The following is a 21,685-nucleotide window of genomic DNA, read 5'->3' as shown; positions in this document are numbered from 1 at the left end:
GACGCAATTCCACAATAATTTTATTATTGTCCGAGATAAACTGATCCTAGATCTAAGGGTTATCTTTCCAAAATCTTACCTTATGCATTTAAACCAAAATGCTAAACCGAACTTAGATCAGTGTGAAGGGGGAACTTCATTCTGCCACTGTCTCTTAGACAGAGACCGATCAGGGTGAAGTTTCCCCTAGGTACAGATCTAGGATCAGTGTCCCCTAAACTTAACCATTAGTATGGAAAATGCTAAACTGACCCAAGATCAGTGTGTTGGGGCAACTTCATTCCGCCTCAGACAAGAGAACCCTGCAGGGTACAAAGGTAGGTTGTGGGTCATGGATTAGGCCCCCTGCATACTTTCCCACTCTGCCCCCTACTGGGTTGATGAGGAGCTACACCATAACATGGAAATGTATTCCAATGTCATTGGAAAGGGCATGATGCCTTCATGCTGTGCGTAGTGTCAGTGCAGAAAATGTATTGTTAGTCTGTGAGGGGGAATCCCAACTTTCTCCTAATGGGTTAGTGTGAGACTTTGGCAATCAAGCCATTTTTCTACTTACCCAGAGTCAGATTAACTCATTGATACCATTTTTATGTCTCTGTGTTCAGTTTAAAGAAGTTGAAGGTAGTTTTGCGAGACATTGTTAATTAGCGTTTCTGCTATGATTAGAAGTCTATAGGTACAGCTTTCCTTTAAGTAAAATCTTCACTTAGTCACGTATGGATGTTTACACTTGAATGAGCAGGTAGTGCTGCAGGTTGGGCCAGTTTACCGAAAGGTAGCTGGTTCGAATCAAATCAAATGTATTTATATAGCCCTTCTTACATCAGCTGATATCTCAAAGTGCTGTACAGAAACCCAGCCTAAAACCCCAAACAGCAAGCAATGCAGGTGTAGAAGCACGGTGGCTAGGAAAAACTCCCTAGAAAGGCCAAAACCTAGGAAGAAACCTAGACAGGAACCAGGTTATGAGGGGTGGCCAGTCCTCTTCTGGCTGTGCCGGGTGGAGATTATAACAGAACATGGCCAAGATGTTCAAATGTTCATAAATTACCAGCATGGTGAAATAATAATAATCACAGTAGTTGTCGAGGGTGCAGCAAGTCAGCACCTCAGGAGTAAATGTCAGTTGGCTTTTCATAGCCGATCATTAAGAGTATCTCTACCGCTTCTGCGGTCTCTAGAGAGTTGAAAACAGCAGGTCTGGGACAGGTAGCACGTCCGGTGAACAGGTCAGGGTTCCATAGCCGCAGGCAGAACAGTTGAAACTGGAGCAGCAGCACGGCCAGGTGGACTGGGGACAGCAAGGAGTCATCATGCCAGGTAGTCCTGAGGCATGGTCCTAGGGCTCAGGTCCTCCGAGAGAGGGAAAGAAAGAGAGAAAGAGAGAATTAGAGAGAGCATACTTAAATTCACACAGGACACCGGATAAGACAGGAGAAGTACTCCAGATATAACAAACTGACCCTAGCCCCCCGACACATAAACTACTGCAGCATAAATACTGGAGGCTGAGACAGGAGGGGTCAGGAGACACTGTGGCCCCATCCAATGATACCCCCGGACAGGGCCAAACAGGAAGGATATAACCCCACCCACTTTGCCAAAGCACAGCCCCCACACCACTAGAGGGATATCTTCAACCACCAACTTACCATCCTGAGACAAGGCAGAGTATAGCCCACAAAGATCTCCGCCACGGCACAACCCAAGGGGGGGGGGGGGGGGGCGCCAACCCAGACAGGAAGATCACGTCAGTGACTCAACCCACTCAAGTGACGCACCCCTCCTAGGGACGGCATGAAAGAGCACCAGTAAGTCAGTGACTCAGCCCCTGTAATAGGGTTAGAGGCAGAGAACCCCAGTGGAGAGAGGGGAACCGGCCAGGCAGAGACAGCAAGGGCGGTTCGTTGCTCCAGAGCCTTTCCGTTCACCTTTCCGTTCGAATCTCTGAGCCAACTAGGGGAAAATCTGTTGATGTTACCTTGAGCAAAGCACTTAAGCCTAATTGCTCCTATAAGTCGCTCTGGATAAGAGTGTCTGCTAAATGACTAAAATGCCAATTTAAAATTACTGAACATTTAGAAAGAAAGAAGGTGTTTCTTGGCATGGAAAGAGTTATGTACACCTGCTCCTGTTGAATGTACCCATTAACTGATATGGGGCATCTAATCTGGTACAGAATGCATAGTCCTCCCATAGAAAGTGTTGTATTTCATTTGATTGATGTTGTGACATATAGCAGATGTTCTGTTTTTGTTGCAGGTTAACGGGAGCTTAGTAACACATTCAAACCATGTCGAAGTCGTAAAGTTAATCAAATGTAAGTCAAAGATGCAGTTTTATATCTAATTGTTCATAGACATGAAAAATCACAGGCTCTTCAAGAGACACACTTTCTTAAAGCTAACAAGTACTGCTTGAACTGCTTATAATGTAACCGAACTCTCTTGTCTCTCTGTGTCAGCGGGCTCCTATGTGGCCCTCACAGTGCTGGGGAGGCCCCCGGGACTGGCCCAAATCCCCCTGTCAGAGGGCGAGGGTGGAGACCCAGGGGTCCTGTCGTCGTCCCTCTCCTCACCCCACTCTCCAGGAACAATGGGGGGATCAGGGCAGCGCTGCTCCACCTCCACCAGTCCCCAGGACCACATCATCTCCCCGCTGCCCCTCTGGGTACGATCGACAGCCACCTTGCTCTGTGGCTGCAACTGAAGTGGCATCCTTTTCACTATATAGAGTAGGGTGCCATTTCAGAAGTGTTTCTCTTTAGTTCTCTCTCTCTCTCTGTCTCTCTTTCTCGGCCTCCACAGTTCCACATCCCTTCTTCACCCCTCCCCATCCCCCCGTCCTCCACCCACCCACCCCCACTCACTCTACCTCTTTCACTTTCTAATTGGATCTGTATTCTCACGCTTCTCTCACTAGTTTCCTCAATTTTTTCATAAAGCTGTCACTCTCCCTCTGCTGCACTTGTCGCTGTCCTGTCCGGAAGCAAACACTCTTATAATTTCTGTTTTTCTTCATTTTGGTTGGTCCCTAAGGAGGAGAATAACTCTGTACACAGCCAGAACGTGGACATCTTACAGAAGATGCTGTCCAAGGAGCAGCAGGATGTACAGGCAAGTCACACACACATAGTATCTCCATACTCTGACGTTTTCTACATGAGGAGATGAGACAGTCATCTAGTCGAACTTTTAATCTTTGATTTGAATGAGATAATTCAAATTCCGAGTATTCTTTGGAATTGACCGTTTTTTTCATATAGTTAGGTTCATAGGACCTAGAGCCATGTTCATAAAGCATCTCAGAGTAGGACTGCTGATCTAGGATGAGGTCTGCCCTGTACATCTATGATACTATATGATTTCTATTTTATTTTTTTACCTTTATTTAACTAGGCAAGTCAGTTAAAGAACAAATTCTTATTTTACAATGACGGCCTACCCTGGCCAAACCCTCACCTAACCCGGACGACGCTGGGCCAATGTGTGCCGCACTATGGGACTCTCGATCACGGCCAGTTGTGATACAGCCCGGGATCAAACCAGGGTCTGTAGTGATGCCTCTAGCACTGAGATGCAGTGCCTTAGACCGCTGCGCCACTCAGGAGCCCAAATTCAGACCCAGATTAAATAAATATCATTCACACATTAAATTGTCATCAAACGCTTAATGATGTCATTGCGCATGTTGCTGCTTATTCATTATGTTAATTTACAGCACGATTCAGTTCCTAGCACCATCCACAGCAGTGGCATCATTCCAGTGTAGCATAGAATACTCACTGAGTTTCCTTAAACGCCATGTGACCGCCCCCATCTCTCTTCAGTCTTATGTTCCAAAATGTGAAATTGGGGAAGTTATGCTGCTTTAAAAATTTATACATTTGTAATCCCATTTTGGAGAAAAAGGCATTCAAACATTTTGCTCCGATTTTTACGCTTGCTCTACATGAATCCTTGGGAAACATATATTTAGAGAAGGAATACTTCCCCCACTAGGCAAACCATTAACAGTATTAAATTGTCTATTGTTGTATAATAAAGATAACCTTTCACATTGAACAGCTATAGTGCTGCTCTTTGTTTATGCCCATTTAGCTTTGTTCACACCCTCTTAAGCCTTAGACTCACCTAGGGTTGTTGCGGTGACCTTATTACCACTATACATTTAAATTTTTTGACATTTAGCAGACGCTCTTATCCAGCATCTGCTGGTCCCTCATGGGAATCAAACCCACAACCCTGACATTGCAAGCACCATGCTTTACCAACTAAGCCACATGTGACCGTCACGGTAATCTCCTCTAATGCCCTCTGGACATGCATTGGTAGTACCCAACTCGCTTAAAGAGTTAGCCTACATTTATAGTGAATTTGTATTTGATTTTGAATAGCCTAGTAATAGTTTTTTTTTCTCATACAGGATGACACATTACCTTTAGCTACAGAATATCTGAACACCATGCGTTTCCATCTCTCTCTCCTTCATTCCTTTCTCGACCATGCAGAGAGAGGGGCTGTCAACAGTTGAATTAAATATGTTTCCTTGTGAAAACATGTTACTATCAATGTTCCTGATCATATTTCACTTGGTTTCCCAAATTCAGCACAGGGTAGCTGCAGGAACAGGGTTGGAGAGCCCATGACAAACAGAGTTTGGGAGGAATATCACCCGTCACGTAGCGAGAGGCTACATGCTCCTCAAACAGTGGTTGATACATGTAGTGAAATAACATGAGTAGCCTACCCAGCATGGAAAAACTAACTGGCAGGAAAGCGGCCTCCATTCGCTATTCGAGTGCATATGAATGTCCTGCCCATTTCTACATACAGTATTAATAAAGACAAGATTAAATTGAGAATAGTCTGATGGGTGAAAATAGTATCACTTGATAAGAGAACAGTGTTTGCAGCCTGAGGCAAGGAACATAGTGCAAGCTTTTTTTGTGACTTTTTCAAATCATTAATAGCCTACAGTCGCATCATGCAGCCCATATATGTTTTGATTTCTAAGGTTTATATCATTCACAACTAAAGTTGCCAAATAATTCTAAATCTAGCATATAGGACCTGTTTCAAATGATCACTTTTATGCTCAAGGTAGCCACTTCATATGCAGACTTGCTCCTGAATAGGAAGAATATCCTCTTTTATTTTATTCAGCTAAGTTCAGTTATATTCTTCTTACTGTGAAATCATATAATATAAAATAATGACACGGGACTTACAGTGCATTGGCAAATTATTCAGACCCCTTCACTTTTACAACATTTTGTTACGTTACAGACTTATTCTAAAATGTATTAAATCGTTTTTTCCCCCTCATCAATCTACAAACAACACCCCATAATGACAAAGCAAAAACTATTTTTTAGACGTTTTTACAAATGATTATAAAAACCAGAAATACCTTATTTACCTAAGTATTCAGACCCTTTGCTATGAGACTCGAAATTGAGCTCCGGTGCATCCTTTTTCCATTGATCATCCTTGAGATGAAAAAGTGGAGGGGTCTGAATACTTTTCCGAATGCACTGTATAAGCGTATCTTGTCTGATAAATGAACAAGCCTATGGCAATGGCGCATAGCCAGATAACATACAGTAGGCCAACTCATATTCTGTTCTCCTGAAATAGTATCTTAAACAATCCTCCTGCTCACCTCAAATAAATGTATTTTTTAAAACACTTAATCAACACTTGCACTTGACCCCCCCCCATTCATTGACTACAGCTCAGTATTCACCACCATAGTGCCCTCAAACTAACCTAAGGACCCTGGGACGGGCCGCCCCCAGGTGGTAAGGGTAGCCAACAACACATCTGCCACACTGATCCTCAACACGGGGGCCCCTCAGGTGTGCGTGCTTAGTCCCCTCCTGTACTCCCTGTTCACCCATGACTGCATGGCCAAGCACGACACCCAACACCATCATTAAGTTTGCAGCCGACGCAACGGTGGTAGACCTAATCACAGACAACGACGAGATAGCCTATAGGGTGGAGGTCAGAGACCTGGAAGTGTGGTGCCAGGACAACAACCTCTCCCTCATCGTGATCAAGACAAAGGAGATGATCGTGGAATACAGGAAAAGGGGGCTGTGGTGGAGCAGGTTGAGAGCTTCCAGTTCCTTGGTGTCCACATCACCACCACACTATCATGGTCCAAACACACCAAGACAGTCGTGAAGAGGGTACGACAACACCTGTTCCCCCTCAGAAGACTGAAAAGATCCTCAAAAAGTTATACAGCTGCACCATCGAGAGTATCCTGACTGGTTGCATCACTGCCTGGTATGGCAACTGCTCGGCCAATGTGCTACAGAGGGTAGTGCGTATGGCCCAGTACATCACTGGGGCCAAGCTTCCTGCCGTCCAGGACTTCTATACCAGGCGGTGTCAGAGGAAGGCCCTAAAAATTGCCTAAGACTCCAGCCACCTTAGTCATAAACTGTTCTCTCTGCTACTGCACAGCAAGCGGTACCGGAGCGCTAAGTGTAGGTCAAAAAGGCTTCTTAACAGCGTCTACCCCCAAGCTACACTGCTCCAAAAAATAAAGGGAACACTTAACAGTTCAATGGCCATAATAAATAAGTATGGTGATAGCGGGCAACCTTGTTTTACGCCTCTTGACAATTCAAAGTTCTCAGAGAAGTAACAATTATTTATTATTTTGTTGTACCTGACTTTTACCCATTTTATGAGAGATTCTCCAGAATGTAAAAAAATCCAGGCACTTATAAACATATTCTAGATGTACTGTATCAAATGCTTTCTGAAATTATGCTATAAAGATTATATCTGGTTTCCCTGCATTCTCATAGTTTTCCATTATTTCTAGTGGATGTCTAATGTTGTCTCCAATATATCTTTTATATACCTTTTAAGAATCCCATCTGATCGTGATGAATAAAATCTGGTAGGGACTTTTTGGTTCTATGAGCATTACAAGAGAACATTTGTTAAAAATATTTTGCTTCCTCATTCAAGATCTCTGTTGGTGAGATAAGGATTTCTCCATCGTTTAACTATTTTTTGTAAGTTATTTTTGGTCGCATTTTTAGGAAAAACCTTTGATGCATTTTTTGCCATTCTCCATCAAATGTTCTCTTTTATTTTTTATAAATGAAAGCTAATTTTCCTGAATAAGTTCCTCAAAGTCCTTTTGTTTTACCTCTAGAATATTCAGTGCTTCTGTATTACATGTATCTTCACCATTGATGTGTAATGTTAGATTTTCTATTTCTGCTGTAAGTCTGTAACTGTTGTAAGTCTTTTTTATTATGAATTCCTTTCGTTTTTGTTAAGAAAGTAGTGGTTACATTTCCCAAAAGCCAATAATTCTTCCACTGATAAACACTGACCACATCTTGCCCTCCCCTTAGTTTCACTTCTTTCTATGATAGACCATGAACTAAAACTAGGACTGTGGGAACTGGACACACAAACACGCATGTACACTCACACACACTCTCCCTCTCTCTTTCACTGACTGACTGACTGACTGACTGACTGACTGTCTCTCTCACACACACACACACACACACACACACACACACACACACACACACACACACACACACACACACACACACACACACAAGGACTTAGAATACACCTCCTCTTCTCTCTTCCCCCCCGCTCCCTCCCTTCCTACCTAATTCCTCTCTTAACGTGTGCTCTGTCCTGTGTTATGTCACGTTATGTCCAGGCTATGAAGGAGGAGTACAGCAGGAACCCCACAGCCAAACTACTGAAGGACATCCAGGAGGCCAAGAAACACATTCCTCTGCTGCATGGCCAGCTCAGAAAGACCACAGGCACACCTAAGGTATACACACCTACGTATACACACATACATATGTTCACACACATGTACGTGCATATGTATACAAGCACACACAAAAACAAACACACTCTCCCATAGACACAAACACTCTCTTGCTGTCTCTATCTCACAGGTACAGACGTACTCTCAAAGGGACAGCGCAGTTACTGCCTGGCCTGCCACCCATTTATAGAAGGTGTGTGTGTTTTCAGGATGGCTCCCTCTCCCCCTGGAACGGTGAGGGGGGGGGCGTTGGGGCGGCCGATGGAGAGCAGACCCCCTCGCAGGTAGAGAGCGGCAGCAACGGAACCTGGACCAATAACACTGAGTCAACCTGGCCAATTAGCCTGTCTGTTATTATCACCACCAGATGCTCCATGACAACTACATGTGAATTGGCATTCTCAATACAATACCATTGTACTGGAATAAAGAAAAAAGTAATCATCATATGTTTTATTGTCACATACACCCAATAGGTGCCGTGAAATATGCCTTATACAGGGTCAGTCAGGCGCCCCTGGAGCAAATTAAGGTTAACTGCCTTGCTCAAGGGTACATCAACAGATTTTTCACCTTGTCGGCTTGGGTATTCGAACCAACGACATTTTGGTTACTTGGCAAACGCTCTAACCGCTAAGCTACCTGCCAACCAGGGTTGGGGTCCATTCCATTTAAATTTGGTCAAATCAGGAAGTAAACTGAAATGCCAAATCCTATTTTCCTCCATTTTTTAACTAGGCAAGTCAGTTAAGAACTAAATCTTATTTACAATGACGGCCTACCCCGGCCAAACCCAGACTACTCTGGGCTAATTGTGCGCCGCCCTATGTGACTCCCAATCACGGCCGGATGTGATGCAACCTGGATTAGAACCAGGTACTGCAGTGACATCTCTTGCATGGAGATGCAGTATTTAGACCACTGCGCCACTCGGGACCCCCGAATACTTTTCTATCAGAAAATGTGAGTGGAACGTGTGGTATCACTACCACAATGCCCATTCAAAATCGGAGACTGGCAAATTTTATACAGTATGTGAATGGTGTGTGTGTCTCTGTATTTCAGGTGTCTCCCAGTCCCCTCCCTGAGAGTCCGTGCCAAAGAGAGACCCCCTGCCATTGCCCAAAGACCACCCCCCGAGACAGCCTCAACTCCTGCCCCTCGCCTGATGCCGAGGACACGCCGGACTTGGTGAGACAGAGACACACACACACACACAGTATATTTGTTGTTTACTCCCAACACTAGATTTAGAAGGAAGTCATGTTCATGTCTGTGTATGTGTGATTCAGAACTGTAACTTCCAGTGTAGTGTGGGCAGGCCCTTGTCCCGTCTCAACCCCCAGATCATCGGAGCAGAGGACGACTACTTTGACACCGAGCAGGAACAGGTACTGGTGGACTACTGCTAGACTGCTGGCTAGCTGTCGTGTCTGTCTGGCTCTGACTGTCTGGCTCCGTCTGACTGTCTCCGGTTGTCTATCTCTTTCTATCTCTCATTTTGTGCCTGTCTGTCTCATTCTCTCGATGACTCTCTCTCTCTCTTAGCAAGCTTGGGAAAATAAAGCCAAGCCAGTAGTGTGAGGCAGCTTGATGTAAAAGTACACCCCCCGGACAGGATGCTAGTCTGTCACAGCGCCTTACCGCAATCCATCTCCTTAATGCTGAATGCCAAGCAGAGAGGCATCAGGTCCCATTTTTATAGTCTTTGGTATGATTCGACCGGGGATCAAACCGCCAACCTCTCAATCTCAGGGTGAAAAACACTTTAACCACAAGACAACGGAGTTGGTATCTCTCTCTTACTCAACTCTATCTTTCTGTTGATCTCCACCCTGTCTCTCAGATCAATGGTCAGTGTTGTTGTTTCCAGAGTATAGAGCTGCTCAAGTCTCGGCCCGCTCACCTGGCCGCCTTCCTCCATCACGTGGTCTCTCAGTTTGACCCTGCACCTCTGGTAAGACCACCACATACATACACACTCACTGTACATATACACACACACACCAAGGTTATTAAAGTGTTGTGTTTTTCTATTAGATTCTCTAGTTACGTTGTATAAAAATAAAATATATTTTTCTATAATTTAGTTTAGGTGTTAGGGACATAAAGCATGCGTGGAAGGCTAGGAAACATTTGGGTTGTATAGTTTTTTTGTGTGTTTTTTTGAGATGTCACTTCTTTCAACGGGGGGCAGTAATACATAAGGTGACGGGTCATGTCATAGGTTAGGTTAGCCCTTGTCATGAATCCAATACTACATTGGACTCATTCTACGCACCTTTTGATTAGCTGAGGGGATCTGGTCGAATGTGAAACACTCTTTCTAGAAACGTTATCTTTGGTTGCGATATGGTTTTGGGAAAAAAACATTTGCTTTTCTTTCAAAAACGAGGACATTTCTAAGTGACCCCAAACTTTTGAATGGTAGTGTATATATTGGATCCAGCTACTGTGAAAAGTTTGGATGTGTGTAAAACCCTCCATAGTCTGCGTCGTTTTAATATTTTATACCCACGAAAAGAAATGATGGTGCCTGTAAGTGTGACATAGCCTATTTAAAACAAATTGTTGTTTATTTTGTTTAGAATTTGATGAAAATTATTATTTAATCTTGCTTATTGACAATGTTTGGCATGTCCATGCTCAGCCATAATGCAATTGACAGTAGGCCTAGCCTCTATACCATGTGATTAATTAGAACAATGTGGACTGCAAATGGGTACAAGTTAACGTATTTAGCAAACATAGTTCTACATTTTGTTATTTCATTGCTGTAACCCATTTAACAAACTATAATGGAATAACATTGGAATTGGGGTTGATCCCAAAGCAATACATAAAAGACCGTAAGTACACAACTTGAAGCAACCACATATGTGACCGACCGCCTCGATTCGGTCTTATGTAGCAACATTTGAAATTGTGTTTTTTACATTGGATAAAAGTACAGACTCAGAGCTAGAAAAGGGTATATCATATACTGCAGTTGAGGAACAATGGGAAAGTTATTCTGCTTTGAAAGTTGATAAACTTGTAACCCCAGTTTTGAGAAAATGTTTTGGTACAAGTACTGGAGAGCTCTTCTTTTTCTACACATATTCAGCATCGTTCACACCCTCTTAAGCCCACCCATCTTTTTAAGGATTCACATGTTAGACCATGTGGTAAACACACGCTATATCAAATCTAAGTTTATTTGTCACATGCACAGGATACAGAAGGTGTAAACGGTACAGTGATAGTACTTGTGAAAAAATGGCGCTGGAGCAGAAGGCAGGCGTTTTATGTACCCCCAACCGATTGTGTTTTTTAGTTTGTTTATCTGCGTTGTATGTAACTTATTTTTTTACTATTTTTGTACATAATGTTGCCGCTACCGTCTCTTATGACCGAAAATAACTTCTAGACATCAGGACTGTGATTACTCACCACGGACTAGCAGAATCCTTTTTCTTCTTTAACGACTCTGACGAGCCCGAGGCGGAGGATATACGGCTCCCTCGGGAACAGGCCCTGACCCCAGTGATCTGCATGAAGAGGAGGCGGAGAAAGAGAGACCGGAGGGCGAGCTGCCTTCTGAGGAGTAGGAGGCGATCTAATAAACCCCCACTCCTCTCAATTCTGCTCGCAAACATACAATCTTTGGACAATAAAATGGATGAGTTATTGGGAAGATTAAACTACCAACGGGACATTAAAAACTGTAACATCTTATGCTTCACGGAGTCGTGGCTAAACGACGACTATATCAACATACAGCTGGCTGGTTATATGTACCAGCAGGATAGAACGGCGGCGTCTAGTAAGTAAGACAAGGGGTGGCGGTTTATGTATTTTTGTAAACAACAGCTGGTGCACGATATCTAAGGAAGTCTCGAGCCATTGCTCGCCTGATGTAGAGTTTCTCATGATAAGCTGCAGACAACATTACCTACCGAGAGAGTTTTAATCTATATTCTTTGTAGCTGTTTACATACCACCACAGTCAGAGGCTGGCACCAAGATAGCATTGAATGAGCTGTATTCCGCCATAAGCAAACAAGAAAACGCTCACCCAGAGGCGGTGCTCCTAGTAGCTGGGGACTTTAATGCAGGGAAACTTAAATCAGTTTTACCTCAGTTTTACCTAAATGTGCAACCAGACGGAAAATAACTCTGGACCACCTATACAACACACACAGATATGCATACAAAGCTCTTCCAAAAATTAAAGCAGGAAGCACCAATGACTAGATCAATAAAAAAGTGGTCAGATGAAGCAGATGCTAAGCTACAGGACTGTTTTGCTAGCGCAGACTGGAATATGTTCCAGGATCCCTCCAATGGCATTGAGGAGTACACCCCATCTGTCATTGGCTTCATCAATAAGTGCATCGATGACGTCGTCCCCACAGTGACCATACGTACATACCCCAACCAGTGCATCCGCACTGAGCTAAAGGCTGGAGCTGCTGCTTTCAAGGAGCGGGACTCTAACCCGGAAGCTTATAAGAAATCTCGCTATGCCCTCAGACGAACCATCAAACAGGCATAGCGTCAGTACAGGACTAAGGACGTGTGCAGAAAGTAGCCCATCAGTTTTTCCTACTGATCTGTCGATAGCGCCTGCTAAATTCAGGGCATCAGTGTTGTTGAGAAAAGTAGCAAAACTTTTGTAGGTCTCAATGGCTAATGTTATGTCTTTCAAAAACGGCTTGGTAGAAAGGACTGTCACACATACTTAACAGCTCACGTTATAGACAGAAGCTACATGGCAGACCAATCCAAACTTATCTCCCGGCATGTCCAGCCCATCCATTATCTCAGCCAATCATCGCTAGCGGGAAGGTTCCTGTCTTTTTCCGTGGCTAAACCAACTAGGCTCATAATTTAACAATTGTATTTGTATTTATGGATGGAATACAAGTTTGTCATTAAGTCACATGAAAGGCATTCCTGCCCAAAAACGCATTTTGATTAAAAAAATGTATGTTCAAATGTCTCTCCTGTGAAGTAGTGACGCGCGCCATATGCCTGTTTCCTGAAACGAGTCACATATTTCGCCATGGAGCACGTTCTGATTGGCCAATAAAGGGCCTAGCCTCGACACACCCACAACTTGTTTATTCATCACAACCCAGCCCTTTCACCGCAACGGCAGCAAGTGCGCCGAAAATTGTAATAGTGAAAATGGCTAAAATATTTCTGACACAGTGTTACTGTCTGCGCTTAGATTTACCATTGCGTTATGGTTGTTAAAATAGAGCCCTAGGTGTACAAAATTCTGGTAACTGTCCCAAAATAAAATTCAAATCCAGAAAATATGGGGACATTTTGCATCCCTAATAAACAATTTTTTTTCTAATAGGGTACAGCAGTTACTCTCTAGCACTTTGGTGGTTTGACCCAAGAAGACATTGGTCAGTATTTAAGACCTAACGTTGTCCTTGTCCTCTCCTAGCTGTGCTACCTTTACGCCGACCTGTACAAGCAGACCAACTCCAAAGAGACCAGACGGATCTTCACGGATTTCTATACTTTCTTTATGGACCGAGCAGCGGTAAGACACACATGTACACATACATTATGTGGGAGCACACGCAAAGGCACGCATGGACGCATGCCATTACACATGCATACAAACAAACTAGCGGTTAGAGAGGCGAGCCTGCAACCAGAAGGTTTCCAGTTCGAATCTCCGGATCCGACGGGGAAAATCTGGCAGGAGATGAGCTGGCAATCGGAGGGTTGCTGGTATCAAACCCTAGATGTCATTGCCTGCCGTTGTGCTCTTAAGCAACACACGTAACGTCCCACAGTGACAGCTCCCCCGCACCTATGATTTTCTGGACAAAATTTTCAAATGACATCAGTTTGACCGGTTGTAAGGAAATAGAAAGCTGTGAAAACGACCCAACATGTTCTGATAAGATTTCAGTTTGGCTTGGATGCATATTTTATGTGTGGTTGAAATACTATCAGCTGCTGATAAAGATAGCACCTCTACAGACGGTATCTAACTGTCCATTCACATTTTCACATTTTCTCGAGATGCTGAAAGAAAGAAATCATATTTCTCCACTGCTGTTCCAGAGTACATTGTTTTTGCCTACATTTGGTATATCATTTTACTGCAAGAAACGCTTACTTCTGTAGGATCCTGAGTGGCGTAGCGGTCTAAGGCACTGCATCTCAGTGCTAGAGGCGTCACTACAGACCCTGTTTCGATTCCAGGCTGTATCACAACCGGCCGTGATTGGGAGTCCCATAGGGCAGTGCACAATTGTCCCAGCGTCGTCCGGGTTAGGGTGTCATTGTAAATACGAATTTGTTCTTAACTGACTTGCCTAGTTAAATAAAGGTTCAATCAAATAAAAAATATTAACACTATGTTAGAGGTTATAGACCTACAATCAGTGTCCTGATTTCATTTTCCATTTAACCGATCTGAACAGGCTATAGTTTCCTTGACGTGCCATAGGCCTACTTGAAGTCCCTGTCTTCTGACTGTCGAATTTGTACAGCACCTCACAATCATCACACATAACATAGCCGGCAATGCTATCATCCTCTTCTACCACTTCACAAAATCTTTTCCAAACATTATTTTTCTGGCCCTCCCTTCACTTTATTTTCAACTCTCCATTTCTCAGCTTTTCTCTTATTCAATTAAAGACTAAGTTATTTTTTAGCAGCCGTGGATTGACGTTAACTTTTTCTGCCCGTTCCCAAAAGTATTTGGCGATTGGCCTGCAGGCTATTTGATGCACGTACTGTTAGGCCCTAAATCTTAGGCTTATGCACTGGTACCAGATAGTGTCACATAATTAAAGAAATGTAGCCTATAGATATAAATTGCATAAGAATGATACATTTATGGACTTTTTAACGTATTGTTTTCTCTTTATTCAACCTGCCAGCCACCCATCCTTCATCCACATAGTATTTCATGACCCTAAACCCGCCCTGCGGATATAACCGCAGGGCCTGCGGGTTATGAGTCAACCCGCACATTACTAGCCTGTGTGAATTAAAACCCCAGCACCATCCATCAGATCCTCTTTTTTTCCTCGCTTCTGCTCTTATATCTTTTCTCCAGTCTTCCTGATGTTGCTTGAGGAATCTTTGTCCACTAGGTGTGAGTGTGTCTGAACAGCCAAGTTCCTTTACTAACGGTGTGCTTCTGCTGATCTGCAAGATGCTTAGTATTCTGTTAAATGTACAGTCTTTATCTGCTATGTTGGAGGCAAATGAAATTATATTTGTGTTTGTTGGGATTGAATTGCTTAAAGTCTCTATTCTTTTTTTTTGGTTAGATATTTGACTCTTTTTCCCTTGCAGAATCTGAAAGTAGCTGTGCCTGAGTCTATTGCCTCTGAACTAGGTAAGCTGTTTCAACTATTTTTGTTTTCACATACTCCTTTCAGGTCTTGTATAAGTTTAGCAACAGTTATAGCAATACAGTAGTGTATCGTCTAGTGTAATTGATTAGAACGTTTCCAAAAAAGGAAGACAGCTTGAGACTGTGTGTGTGGTGTGTGTGTGTGTGTGTGTGTGGGCTAACATGCTGTTGTGTGTTCCCAGATCGGCGGAGACCTGAGCTGATCCCAGAGGAGCTACACAGACAGTACACACAGCTGCTACAGGACACACTGCTACCAGACATCCAGGGGAACCTAGAGGACTTCAGGTCACACACACACACGCATTTAGACAGACACATGTACACCAGTGGCGGTCAGTGCCGTTTAAGATGAGGGACGACCTTTTTTTTTCATGAGCATGGCGTTATTTCTATTACAGCATATTGGATGACTGTCATTCATATACAAATCAAACTTTGTCACATGAGCCGAATACAAGAAGAGTAGACTTTAACGTGAAATGCTTACATACAAGCCCTTAACCAACAGTGCAGTTCAAGAAGATGAGGTAATTTTTACATGTGGGTGGGGGTGAAGTGACTATGCATAGATAATAAATAATTATAATAATAAATTCCATTCACCCAGTTCAATGTAACAGCAATAGGTTTAGGCTACAACATGATACTAACATTTTCCCCCGCCGACCCATCATGAGGTTGCTTCAACCTAGCCTATGAATGAACGTTTACCACATAGGTGCACACAGGTCGTGAGACAAATTTGAGGTGAGAACCAGTGACACATGGACAGACAGTGAAATTCAGTACCACCTTGCTCACTCTTGCCCGCGTCTGGCTGATATAGGATGTAATCATTAGTCCAACAGTTGCAAATTTGAGTTTCTATTGGACAAATACAAATATTTTATTCACATTCTGTTCCGTTTAATGTATTTTTTTTGAACAGCATCGGCAGAATGAATACACCCCCGATCACGCGTAAACACAGTCACGTTGTATTCCTTCTCGCATCTATGCGCTCTCCTCCTCTCACCTCTTCCCTTCACTTGTGGACTTCAATGCACAACACATCAGCTGTATGTGACCAGGAAAAAAACTTTCCAAGCCAAACCACTACACACAGCCTACATCGTTGTCACCATATTAGCTAAAGTAACGTCATAGTCAGCATAGCTATTAGAACTAACTCGTTAGTAAACCTGCTACAATCAGGCAGTAAGCAGTTACTACGGCGTAAAACCTGAAGCTTACCTTGACCTCATAGCCAGCTAGCTAACATAGCATCCCTCTGTTTGAGCAGGGTGATTCAGTAGGCTAAACTAGCTAGCTGCATTTGCTAGCTAAGTAAGTGAAACTGAAAGTGAAAAAAATGACATCTCTATATATATTTTTTCCTCTTGCTTCTCCTTCATTTTGGAAGAAATGTATTTGTTCAAAACTGTTCCAACTATTGTCTTTCTCTCTTTGAGTCAACTACTCACCACATTGTATGCACTACAGTGCTAGCTAGCTGTAGCTTATGCTTTCAGTACAAGATTAATTCTCTGATCCTTTGATTGGGTGGGCAACATGTCAGTTCATGCTGCAAGACATTATAATTACTGTATAAGTCTATGAAAAGGGGTGAGCACCATGAGCCTCCTAGGTTTTGTATTGAAGTCAATGTGCCCAGAGGAGGACGGAAGCTAGCTGTCCTCCGACTACACCACAGTGCTACCCTACAGAGTGCTGTTGTGGCTACTGTAGACCTTCTTTGCAAAATAGTGTTTTAATAAATTATTTGGTGACGTGATTATATTTAGTATATTTACAAATCCACACATACACCATAAATGCACACTACAAACACACACGTGCACACACTCACTTCTCAAAGATGATGTGCACATAATTAATGGGTGGATTAATCATTTGTATGTGTGTGCGCGTTCGTATCTGTCTGTGTGTCTGCCTGTTTTTGTCTATTCATCTGTGTGTGTCTGCCTGTATGTGTCTACAGGCAGAAGCGCAGCATGGGTCTGACCTTGGCAGAGGGGGAGCTGGCTAAACTGGACACAGAGAGGGTGAGAGACCGCGTGGCGCTGGATAGAGAACGCTCCTGTGCCGAACATATCATCTCCAAGATAGAGGACGTCTTGTAAGTCTCTGAAATACATGCACACACACACAGGGACACAGGACTCGCGCACGCGCGCGCACACACACACACATACACATACAGAGACACAGACGTTACCAGCATCATCAAGATTATTGAATGACAACATGGCACAAGAGTCAGGTCGAAGAAAGCTGTTGTCTCTGTGTTCCACTTACCCTTTGAGATAGACAGGAGGCGAGTGTAGTGTACAATTACTCATTCTTTCTTACACACACATTATTTGTCGCACACACACACATGCCACTACACACACAGTAGCATGACGTTATCAGCTCCATAAGGATTATCTAGTCTAGTAATGGCATAAGGTGTAGGTTAGAGTACATAAGTGTGTTGTCTCCAGTTACACAGACACACACACACAGACATTCTGGTGGTTATTTCCAGGTCAGTGAGTGCTTGCGTGTCTCTGTTCTCCGGGCCTCAAACACTCCTAACTGGACAGATTACAGGGCTGTAGATAGATAGGATAGCCTGGCTTTTGGGGTGTTTTTTGATAAGAGAAAAATCCTCAGTCGGTGTGTCTACTTACTGTAGTGAGTTTGAATAGTAGAATACACCAGGTGCAATTTCAAAATGTGTTTGTCCATCAGCAGTTTTTCTCTTATGTCAGTCACTGATAGTCACTCAATTAGCCCATGTCAGCACAGCCCAAAATTTTAGTAAGTTAGTCTAGCCAGCGATCTAAACTTGTAGTAATCATGGTTGAATGGGGGCCCCCATTGATTTTGTTAGCCACTCTCACTCAGATATCATATTAAAAACTGCAAACATTTCTCTCCACCCTATTGAAAAATGTGAAGACTTGCAGGAAATTAACTTTTTTCTCTCTGCTGTCAAGAGGGGGGCCATTAAAATGTTGGCCCCCTCAACAAAATTTCCCTTAGCGCCCCAAAATGTCTAGTGCCAGCTCTGACTGCATATGCGGTTATGGATGTGGGTACGCAGACCCGCGAGCCACTGCGGCCCCTCATGATGAGTTCAGATTCTTTTGTGGCCCCCACCCCTATCAAAGTTGCCCATCCCTGACATAAACCCATAGGCTAATGGAACTGTATTACCATTACACCAGCAGACTTCACATGTGTCTTTTTGTAGCAGAAGGGAAGCTGTGTGTGAGCGTCAGTTCACCCTGTGTGTGTTTTTATCCTTCCAGGCTGACGTCACAGCCCACAGAAGAGGAGAAGTGGTAAGAAGTGGGATTTTTCTATGTTCCATCTAACTATAACCACATGATGTCAGAATAAGACTTGATAGGTCTGCTGTCATGCTAGAGTTTACTCTAGACAGTGGAAGTAGCAGTGATGATTGTGTGTGTTGTCATACTGGGGTTGTAGCAGGGTTGGGGCGGCAGGTAGCCTAACGGTTAAGAGCGTTGGGCCAGTAACTGAAAGGTTGATGGTTCGAATCCCTGAGCCAACTAGGTGAAAAATCGATCAATGTGCCCTTGAGCAAGTCACTTAATCCAAAATGCTGCTGTAAATCACTCTGGATAAGAGTTTCTGCTAAATGACTAAAATGTAAATGTATGTGTTCAATTACTCGTGAAGGTCAAGGTGAATCACACATACTTTATCTGGGCCAGTATCCTCTGAGTAGGAATGCTGATCTAAGATAATTTCACCTCTTTTGGATAATAATGAATATTATTATATTGACAGGGGGACCTGATCCTAGATCAGCACCCCTACTATCAGATGCTTTGTGAATGCGGGCCCTGTTCTGAAGTTAAAGTGTATTGGAATCATGTTCTCTGATACTTGGTTTAATACTCTATTCAGTGATTATTAGCGAGCTGGACACAGTCAAGAAACTGTATGAATGCAGGTCCTTCTAATTTCTACATAGTTTCGATTTGGTTTTAGTCATTTTAAAGTATATTGAGTTCCATGAATTCCATCAGCATATTGTGTATCCATCCTGTGAGAAAAGCTGTTGGCGTGGCACAGGTTACTTTTGCCCAAAAGTATTGTGCTATATATGGAATAGGGTGCCATTTGGGATGTGCATCCTGAGAGTCTGCCAGCAGTGGTTATCATAGAGTCCTCTCACTCTATCTGCTGGAGATCTGTGGTACTACACACTTTCAGTTAGGCCTGGGTCTTGTTCATTAGGCACCAAATGGAAGAGAACTGACTGAAATGGCAAGGGACTACCTGGTCTTGTCCAATGCAAAAATACAATTTTATTTTCGGTTGCACTCCCTTATGAACTCGACCCTGTTCTGAGATAATGAATCGTATTGAAGAATACGGTGATAGTAAAAACTGATCAGGTCAGGATTGAAGAAACGTGTCCTAAGCTTTTCATTAGATTTTCCCCAAATGTACTTCTAGTGATTGATAACGTGTCATATTATGACTGTTTTCAAAGAGCCCTGAGAGACATTTATGTATCATGAGACTTTCTTTTAAAAAGTATAAATATTATTGCAGCTAATCAATATGATGGTTGAATGATCGTAAATGATTTCATATTATTAAGATCAAGACGGCTGTACTGGACCTTTAATGTTAATTGAAAGTGTATTTATGGTAATATTAACAGTTAATTAAAGACATGTTCCAGAACTTTGGCGACTAAGTATTTATTTTTTAAACCTCCCGCTTTGGGCTGAATGTGTCAATGTGTAGTTCATACATGCATAATCTATGAGCAGAATTATTGTCTTACATCAATTAGCCACAAAATCCCTAGTTTCAAAGCAACTGTTTTTCTGGAGGATGTGCTGCACTATTTTCCCCCATGTGGGCCAGCCCCCTAGCATTTTGAGTTCAACCAATGAGCTTCAGCCCCTCGCCATTAGAGTGAGTAGCAAGATACACATGATGCACCAGCAGCAGAACAAGAGAGAAAGCAATGACATGGTGCACATGAACTCAGCAAAAAAATGTCCTCACTGCAACTGCGTTTATTTTCAGCAAACTTAACATGTGTAGATATTTGTATGAACATAACACGATTCAACAACTGAGACATAAACTGAACAAGTTCCACAGACATGTGACTAACAGAAATGGAATAATGTGTCCCTGAACAAAGGGGGGTCAAAATCAAAAGTAACAGTCAGTATCTGGTGTGGCCACCAGCTGCATTAAGCACTGCAGTGCATCATCTCCTCATGGACTGCACCAGATTTGCCAGTTCTTGCTGTGAGACGTTACCCCACTCTTCCACCAAAGCACCTGCAAGTTCCCGGACATTTCTGGAGGGAATGGACCTAGCCCTCACCCTCCGATCCAACAGGTCTCAGACGTGCTCAATGGGATTGAGATCCGGGCTCTTCGATGGCCATGGCAGAAGACTGATATTCCTGTCTTGCAGGAAATCACACACAGAACAAGCAGTATGGCTGTGGCATTGTCATGCTGGAGGGTCATGTCAGAATGAGCCTGCAGGAAGGGTACCACATGAGGGAGGAGGATGTCTTCCCTGTAATGCACAGCATTGAGATTGCCTGCAATGACACCAAGCTCAGTCCGTTGATGCTGTGACACACAGCCCCAGACCATGATGGACCCTCCACCTCCAAATTGATCCCACTCCAGAGTACAGGCCTTGGTGTAACGCTCATTTCTTCAACGGTAAACGCAAATCCGACCATCCCCCCCATGTGAGACAAAACCACGACTCGTCAGTGAAGAGCACTTTTTGCCAGTCCTGTCTGGTCCAGCGACGGTGGGTTCGTGCCCATAGGCGACGTTGTTGCCGGTGATGTCTGGTGAGGACCTGCCTTACAACAGGCCTACAAGCCGTCAGTCCAGCCTCTCAGCCTATTGCGGACAGTCTGAGCACTGATGGAGGGATTGTGCGTTTCTGGTGTAACTCGGGCAGTTGTTGTTGCCATCCTGCACCTGTCCCACAGGTGTGATGTTCAGATGTACCGATCCTGTGCAAGTGTTGTTACACGTGGTCTGCCACTGCGAGGACGTTCAGCTGTCCGTCTTGTCTCCCTGTAACGCTGTCTTAGGCGTCTCACAGTACGGACATTGCAATTTATTGCCCTGGCCACATCTGTAGTCCTCATGCCTCCTTGCAGAATGCCTAAGGCACGTTCACGCAGATGAGCAGGGACCCAGTAGAAAGGCCTCTTTAGTGTCCTAAGTTTTCATAACTGTGACCTTAATTGCCTACCGTCTGTAAGCTGTTAGTGTCTTAATGACCGTTCCACGGGTGCATGTTCATTAATTGTTTATGGTTCATTGAACAAGCATGGGAAACAGTGTTTAAACCCTTTACAATGAAGATCTGTGAAATCATTTGGATTTTTACAAATTATCTTTAAAAGACGGGGTCCTGAAAAAGAGACGTTTCTTTTT

General features: G+C 43.5%; 1 protein-coding gene across 9 annotated transcripts in view; it reads left to right on the top strand.

Moving 5' to 3' along the window:
* The window catches only part of LOC139530146 (rho guanine nucleotide exchange factor 12-like), a 126,962-nt gene that overhangs the window by 71,992 nt on the left and 33,285 nt on the right, over positions 1–21,685 (top strand). For 5 of the 9 annotated variants that reach the window (XM_071326288.1, XM_071326294.1, XM_071326348.1 and 2 more), the window contains 13 exons: positions 2,266–2,323; positions 2,468–2,673; positions 3,042–3,119; positions 7,717–7,836; positions 8,046–8,273; positions 8,902–9,027; positions 9,129–9,227; positions 9,683–9,793; positions 13,280–13,378; positions 15,160–15,202; positions 15,403–15,508; positions 17,205–17,342; positions 18,523–18,555. In XM_071326288.1, the coding sequence (XP_071182389.1) occupies positions 2,266–2,323; positions 2,468–2,673; positions 3,042–3,119; positions 7,717–7,836; positions 8,046–8,273; positions 8,902–9,027; positions 9,129–9,227; positions 9,683–9,793; positions 13,280–13,378; positions 15,160–15,202; positions 15,403–15,508; positions 17,205–17,342; positions 18,523–18,555 (1,445 nt within the window). Of the gene's footprint in view, positions 1–2,265; positions 2,324–2,467; positions 2,674–3,041; positions 3,120–7,716; positions 7,837–7,966; positions 8,274–8,901; positions 9,028–9,128; positions 9,228–9,682; positions 9,794–13,279; positions 13,379–15,159; positions 15,203–15,402; positions 15,509–17,204; positions 17,343–18,522; positions 18,556–21,685 lie in introns of those variants that run through there. The other 4 variants (XM_071326303.1, XM_071326312.1, XM_071326321.1 and 1 more) reach the window with 4 other exon arrangements.

The sequence above is a fragment of the Salvelinus alpinus genome, chromosome 1, assembly GCF_045679555.1.
Source record: "Salvelinus alpinus chromosome 1, SLU_Salpinus.1, whole genome shotgun sequence".
Taxonomy (NCBI): Eukaryota; Metazoa; Chordata; class Actinopteri; order Salmoniformes; family Salmonidae; genus Salvelinus; species Salvelinus alpinus.
Note: the sequence above shows the minus strand (reverse complement) of the source record. Positions and strands in the feature narration are given on the sequence as shown.